The 7,803-nt window shown below is 43.8% G+C and overlaps 1 protein-coding gene across 1 annotated transcript in view; it reads left to right on the top strand.

Moving 5' to 3' along the window:
- The first annotated feature begins 1,450 nt into the window (after positions 1–1,450).
- Positions 1,451–7,803, top strand: part of Snx1 (sorting nexin 1) — a 42,409-nt gene continuing 36,056 nt past the window's right edge. The window contains exons 1-3 of the mRNA XM_050189010.3: positions 1,451–1,576; positions 2,237–2,258; positions 3,575–3,783. Of these exons, the coding sequence (XP_050044967.1) occupies positions 1,487–1,576; positions 2,237–2,258; positions 3,575–3,783 (321 nt within the window). The 5' untranslated portion in view covers positions 1,451–1,486. The remainder of the gene's footprint in view (positions 1,577–2,236; positions 2,259–3,574; positions 3,784–7,803) is intronic.

Below are 7,803 nucleotides of genomic sequence, written 5' to 3'. Positions count from 1 at the left end.
TGTTGTTTCATGTCTTCTTGTTTTAAATGTTCATTTAAAAAAGACAAGTTCTGTTTTGTGTTTAAAACATTTCAAGCCAGTAAAGAATACTCATGTTGTTGGCGCGAGCCAGTTGGAACCATTAGACTCCTATTTTATCATCTTTTGGATGTAGTTCATTCTGGAACTGATAGGACATTGCAATGAGAAATTTGCATTTGAATGTCGAGTTTTACGAACAAAATAACTTCTGCATGTAGTTCCGTGTATACTCGCTGTTACGTGTATATATACACGCACACTAAACTCTCAGTTGTACAAACATCAGTTTAAAGAACATATTTCGGAATAACAAACTTCTAAAAAGTCCCTGGCAGCCTTCCTGGGCATTCATTACAAAAATCTTTCACTTAAACGAATTTCTTAATGGCAAATATTTCAGTTGAACAAAATTTTGCGCTCTGCAGCGCTGGCATAGCCGATGCCCGCCGCCCCCAAATCATCCCTCCAGCGGCGGCTATGTGCAGTGTGACAGTGAGCTGGTTACCTGTGCTGAACTATCGAACCTGGAAATTGTTTCCAGTGTCCGTCCTGAAGAAGAAGAATGCAACAAGGAAAATGCAATGGCAGAGGCAGATTCAAATCCTGTAATTCTAGTCGTGGCTGTAGGATGCCTTGGAAAGTTGCGAGACTTCGTGTCTCAGCAACAAGCTGTGCCAGAGGAAGTGCACAAAAACATAGACTCTCTGGAGAGCTTTGTTACTTCTTGTGCTTTAAGATTACCATTGCAAAAGTAAAGATCGTTTTTTTTTTTTTTTTTTTTTCAGAATAAGATAGGCAGCAACGTAACTGTCACACACTTTATATATACACTTTGTATATATTGATGTACATAACTCCATAAATTGCATTTTGCACTTTTGGTTCGATGTCTGCTGTGCCCTATGCTGTTCCATATTCAAGTTAACATACAGTTTAGTGAACTTTCAGTTAATTGAACTATTTTCTTGGGTCCCTTGAAGTTCACTCAAGCGAAAGTTCACTGTGTGAACTTTATATATATATATATATATATATATATATATATATATATATATATATATATATATATATATATATATATATATATATGTTGTACGTAGTCTCGAGGTCATAAGTATGGTTTTGTGTGTAGACTGCAGTTTAGCCCATCCTTTGGGCTAGCTTGTTTGCAGAATGTGTTAATTTATTTTTCACTGCGAAGTCGGAGTAGTACTTATAGACGTTTCAGCATTCTGCTCACGAATGAAACGGTTTTCGGCTGATAATGGTTATTTTAATAACGAGGTGTGGTGGAACAGCTAGCACAGGCTACTGTTCCACTAAGCGCGTTTTCAGGTGGTAGGTGGCGCCGCGGCGAGCCTATTTACGTCCGCTGCAACAGAAGTGGTTGCTCTAGTAGTTATGGTAATGACGGATCGGCGAGTGCAGCGCCAGCGCCGCCGCAATTGGAATCTTGACGTGAGACATGGCGGACCTCAAGGAGCCACCTCCATTACTCAGCGAAGGCGACTTAAATTCTAAAGAAGAGGATGACATGTTCATGTCTGCCGTTGAGGTGAGTTAGTTGCGTACTGTCATTTGACTTCACGATGTCGTGTATTCGTCCATTTCGCTTTGCCCATAGTAAGCATGCCGAGCGGGCACTAGGGTGGGGTGGTGGTGTCGATTGCGCACGTTAAATAACGGGATAGTTTCATTTTCTCTGCTGACCAAGCTTCATAGCTTCGTTATTGATAAGCCCTTGACGTATGTGAAGCACACTTGCTGTTCATCGCGTGTTGTGCATGTTGGCAGTAGGATAAAATTACGCTTATTTCGCGGTGACGTCGCCGCAACCGCCTGCGGCTTGTCCACCATGCTCAGGACATGCGCACCTCGTTAGGGGTGTTTTAATTCTCTACCAGTGAATGACACGAATGCAGACGCGACCGCAACGCTTACAGTCTCTGTTTTCTATTACTTCGAACCTACGCGCCACATGCTAATATTTTGTCACTAGATTGCGGGTTGATTTTGACCGGCAACTGGTTGAGATAGTAGTGGTGGGAGTCGCCGAGATCCGCCCCTTCGTGAGCCTGAAACCGATGCTGTGTTACACGAGAGTGTTTGCTTGCGGATCATAGCTTTTCGCTGTTAGTTTATTGTTTTACTTCAGCTGAACACCAGCGCAAACCTGTACATAATTTGAACCGTTTCTTTATTGTGTCTTTTACAGCACCACAAGAATTTGAGGGAAGGTGAGTGACCTAGGATTATTAGTTTCTATTTTGTAAGCAAGTCTCGTGCTCTCTGAAGCGCCGGTAATTTCTTAGGAACGACGTGGCAATTAATCATTTGACTAGGTACACTAGAGGCCTTGTTATTTTCTGTTTTCAAACTCTGTGTAGTAACGCTGGCAGTGAAACTCGCACTTGTTGCTTCAGGTTGTTTAGCAGCTGTTTTTTTACCTCGGGCGTTCAAGTATCGTGTGAAAGCCAGTGTTTGTGTAGCTGCCAACATTACTTCGCCCTGCATTCCTGTGTTATGCTTTTGCTTGTGTTTTCTGCTTTACTAACACTTCTACAACAGTGCTCAGAAACTTGCATAAAGTAATGCATGCATATGTCGTCAGACACAGTCTCGTTTACTTTTAAACTGGTGGCAACAGTAGCTTCAAGCCGAATTTTGCAACTAGTATTTCTGGGAACTCGCCTGTCATAACTGATGTGCATACTAGCAGAGAACTAACTCCAGTCAAATTAACCATAAAGCTGTTCAATGTTGTTAGCCATCACTTTAAGCAGTACTGATGTGGGATATGCTTTATTATATTAGGTAATTATAAATAATGCTAGTAGCTGCAGCCACTCAGTATTATCGTCATTCTTCTCGGTACTAGGTTTTTCTCATTTTGTGCCATTTCAGATTAACGCTGTTACCTATTAGCCATAGTCATTTCTTCTTTAATTGCTCATTGTAACTTGTGCACTTTTGTGCCTGCTTCAGTGTGATACGCACATATTGCAAGATTTACTGAATGCTTCACATTTTGTAATGCTTCAAACAAGTGCCTAGTTAGAAGGCCAACTTGTGCTTCACATTAGCATTTTATGTTATTACAAAGGAGTTAGTGCTTCACAATAAGTAAATAAATGTTGCATGCCTTGTAATTTATTTTACACATGTATTAAATCTGCATACTTAAGACACAATTCTGCTGCACAATAACTTTAAGGTAAAAATGTGCAAAATTTCGTACACTAGGTTTAGTTCGGCAGATTAACTATTCCTGAAACGTTGCTTCTGTGCTTGATAGCTGGTAACTGTCAATATCTATCAATGTTGATATAACTCTCAGTGATACATGATACCTTCAAATAAAGGACCTGTTTGTTTACAGTATTTTTATTGCTACCCTATATTACGGTCATTTTGGATTGCGGTTGGCTTGCCCTATCAGCCATGTGCATTCATGGCAGGCATGCTACAAACTACATATATAGAGCATGTTATAAACACGTCACTTGTGGCAAAAACATTGAAAGCTGTTCACACTATTTTGTTTGTGGTTCAGGTATAATGGAGGGGCCCGAAGAAGTGGAGGTGAATCTGGACGACGACGAGCCACCAACCCAGACTCCTCTACTAGGTTCTGCCAAGCTCGAGTTCCGAGCCGCCGAGGACGAAGTGCAGCGAGGTAACCCAGAGCCGAATCCCCCAAGGCAGGCCACCACTCTTTTCTCGCCAGATGTCAGCACACTGAAACCAGCCAAGGAGAAAGAGGTAACTTCCTTTCTAACCTAGCAAAACCTATGAGAATGCTGGTTTGTGTGTTTAAACTTTATACCTTAAAGGTACATTAAACAGAAGTAATACATCAGTGGAAAACTATAAATTCAAGATTTATCTCTGCATTTCAGCAGTAAACTGTTGCTTGTTAGCAGAAAAACTTAAGTTTTCTAAATGTGGATATTGATGGACACATAAGAGCATCCATAATGTCAGTGATGTTGCAGATTTCAGAATATTTTCATGCTTTAAGTACTAGTTATGCTTAAAAACTCTGTAGAACTTGCTGAATTGTTTTTCACTCATTTTCAAATGTGTTGAATGTATGTTATTAATTCATTGGTGGCATTTTACATGTAGCAGATAGCTAACATCAATGCTCTAATCTTGTTCTGACTGATAAGGTGAGGCAGAACTTGAATAATGTGTATGGCTTCTTTCAGCACTCTTAACCTAGCAGATTACAATGTTCTGTGCTTTAAATTGCTGTGACCAGTGTGTATGTATGTGTTATCTGCCATGCTATTTGAAGGAAAGTGCAAATGTACAACCGTACTTTCAGAGCAGGCTCTTGAACAGCTCATATTTTTTATTCACCAAACTGGTGCGAGTTTTGTGTGGGCCCAGGACAACAAACAACCCTTTTTAAGACATGAAGCCACTAAGGCCTTTGGCTCATTAAAAGTTAGACGACCAGACGTGCCGATTTAGGCATTTGTGGTGCCGCAGTTTATGTGTGGGACAGTTTTGCCCCTTGTGGACTCTCTGCACCCCGAGCTGTCCCGAATTGCCTGCCTTGTGGGGCTGAATTGGCTGTTCGCGTTCTTGAGTGTGGTGTTGCCACCTTCAAGAAGATTCGAGGAGCAGTCGACAAAACAAAATGCTTCGGAAACGAGGCAGCAGCACCTGCAATTTTATAATGGTTTAAAAAGTTAAGTCCTCTTAACTTCATGTGCTTGGTCAGAATGGTGCTTTGGTCAGGAAAGTGCCATTCTGATCAATCGCACGAGGGCAAGCGAATGGTTCACTTTTCAAACAGGTCCAAGATTGTAACCTCCTAGAATGCACGACCACTCACCGTGTTTTCTCAATCCAGTTACAATGGGTTTTTTGATGTGTTGGCTAACGAACCATTTCCAAGCCAAAGCACACTGATCACACAGTCTTCATGCCATCTTGCTTGCCACATTTGTAGAGTTGAAAGTGCCTGGAATTATGCCAAAATGCAAATGCACAGTTACTAAATAGCTTGTAAAAGAACTTCTCTTTGCATAAAGAAGACTCAAAATAAGTGCTTAGTCCGGTGTATGTTTTTTTTCCCCGCACGCGATGCTGAGGGATTTCTCCTTAGCCTTTCCTCTATGGCCAGATCAGAGCAATGCTGGTTGGAGGCGTTGCTGCGTGATTGGGCACGCTGCTGAGAGCATTGTCGGAGAGTGGTATGTTCGAATTTACCGGCGCAAATGCTTGCGCATTCAAGTTACCAGCCGTTTTCACCCATTGAAATACACATAACTTTTACAGGACCACGGCGCCAATTCGAGTAAACTGGAAGTTCGAAGTAATGAGATTCGAGTGAATTAAAGGCCTACTGCAACAAAATTTTTGGCTGGATAAGAAGCCTAGCTTCACATACTGTTGATGTAGAGCAGCCTCTGTGCGAAATTTTTTGTTTGAAATATGAATACAGTCTACACTCGTTACAGTGGACCCGTGTACAACACTTTTCCATATAATCATCATCATCAGCCTATTTTATGTCCACTGCAGGGCAAAGGCCTCTCTCTTATTTCCAATTACCGCTGTCCTGCACCAACCGATTCCAACTAGCACCCGCTTATTTCAGCCTTAGTTTGGTCTGCCTATTTTATTAATGCAACGAAGTTTGCTTTTAACGGACCCCGCTACAATGAACTATCAGCTACAGCGGATGAAATTAAGGGCAATTTTGTTAAAATTGGGCGTATAAAACGGGACTTCTGCTGTGTCAACACAGGCTGGCAACTGATTTGCGAGGGTCAGCCGACGATTGCCGCTATTAGATTCGTCGGACGATCCTACCGCTGACAACCAGATGTAGGAGTCGTCGGACGACCTTGCCGCTGCCACCATTTGAAGGAGTTGAAGGACGTAGAAGAGAGGAACCCGGTGAACAGGATTTATTTACATATTAACATTTTAAGCAAGATACATTGGCAGTCTAGCGCGACTCCCATATGGAGCCCGCAAGACTAACATACAGCAAACAGCTTACGAGCACACAGCTCACTAGTACATTTCTAGCATGACAAAGAGCACTCAGCTCCCGACGACGAGCACGACACGAGCACCCACTAGCAGCCGGCAAACGCTGCTTATAAGCCCTTGTTTCCAAGCGAACGGAAACGTTTGTCCCGTCATCATTCGACGTCACCGAAGATGACCTGCCCTTTTGGAGGATGAGGGCTGTTGAAGGAGGATGATGACTTACATACACGTGCCGCACATACACACAGGATTCAGTGCCGCACAGTTCTCGGTACCGCCCAGCTTTCAGTGCCTCAAAGCTTTCAGTGCCGCACAGCTCTCAGTGCCGACGTCAGAGGGCTTTGTAGTTCCAGGGATAAAAGATAGCATGATCACGTACAGGGAAATTGTCGATCACTACAAAGCCGAAAGAAGAATCTTTTCGCCTCCGCATCGGTCTCTCTCTCTGGAGGACGCTCGCATTTGGCGACGCCTCCAGGGAAACAATTATACATCACCACATTGGATCTACTTGACACAGACGAGGGACTATAATGACGCCCTCTGCAAAATTTGTAAGCAAAAAGGTATGCTAGACCATATAATATGGGAGTGTGCTGGCTCCCCAGGGGCCAAGGAAAACATTGACAGTAGAGAAGCCTGGGAGGCCTTGCTCCAGAGCGAGGCTGAAGATGACCAGCGTCGAGCAATCCGCCTGGCCGTTGAGGCCGTGAAGACTCACCGTCCTCAACGCGCGGGGACTGCTTCGTCCTCCCCCACTACCTACGTGTAGGTTAAGAGGCGGGCACCCCAACTCGGTGGAACAATAAAGTTTTCAATCAATCAATTCGTAGAACTCTGCTCCGTCCCGGGTGGCACTGGTGGGTAGCACATTCCTGAGCTGACCCCGCGCCACGTGGCTGCCGGTCATTCGCAGTTCTCTGAAGGGTGCCCCGTCCGGTTGGATAGGAATACGTGCAGCGGGCTGAAAGCTGGCACGTTGCCACCCCGTCCAGCCATTCCTAACACCGCTCAATATCATGTGCGTGCGAGAGGGAGGGAGGGAAGCGGGGTGGAAGTGCGGCCATCTTTCATGCGTGAGGCAAGGGTGGAGGTGATGGAGAGGAAGGTTCTGCTCCGGTGGCTGCTATTAACAGCGCGGCCAAGCGGGCACCGTATCTTGAAAGCGATCTGCAATAGGGACAAAGTATGCGCTTGCGTGGGCCTCTTCTTCAAAGCGATCTGCGAAGTGGAAAAAGTGCGCCTAGTGCCGGTAGCTTTGTATGCGCTGTGCTTTTGATGTTTGCGTTGAAGTTAGAGATGGCATGAAGGCCAATTCGCTCGCTGTTGCTGCTGCGCTTCCTCACTTCGTTTTGACAGCGACTTTCCGCAGTCATCGAGCAAGATGTGTTCGTGTTGACCTATGCCTGCATGACACAGGGCTTGTTAATTTAGTTCGTAAGCTAATGTTTACAACTATATACGGCCAATAATACTACTATCCATACTTCACATAGCTGTCTACTAATTTACGTTTGCAATCGATGCTTCTCCTTTCGAGTGAAACTGCTACTTTTTTTCTTTTTTCTTTTACTTTGGACGTTTGTCACTCACTTCTTGCAATAACATTGCACATCACGACCAAAGTTTCGGAAGTGAGGCATTTCAGATATTATGGATAAAACGGACAATTTTTGACGAATTATCAGAGTCCGTTGTAATGAGCGTCAACTGTATATGATTCACGAAAAGCTGATCAAATGCTTCGCGAAAAGCTCACAGAATACT

This window comes from Dermacentor andersoni, chromosome 2, assembly GCF_023375885.2.
Source record: "Dermacentor andersoni chromosome 2, qqDerAnde1_hic_scaffold, whole genome shotgun sequence".
In the NCBI taxonomy this organism is placed as follows: Eukaryota; Metazoa; Arthropoda; class Arachnida; order Ixodida; family Ixodidae; genus Dermacentor; species Dermacentor andersoni.
This window is presented reverse-complemented; position numbering and strand designations above follow the sequence as displayed.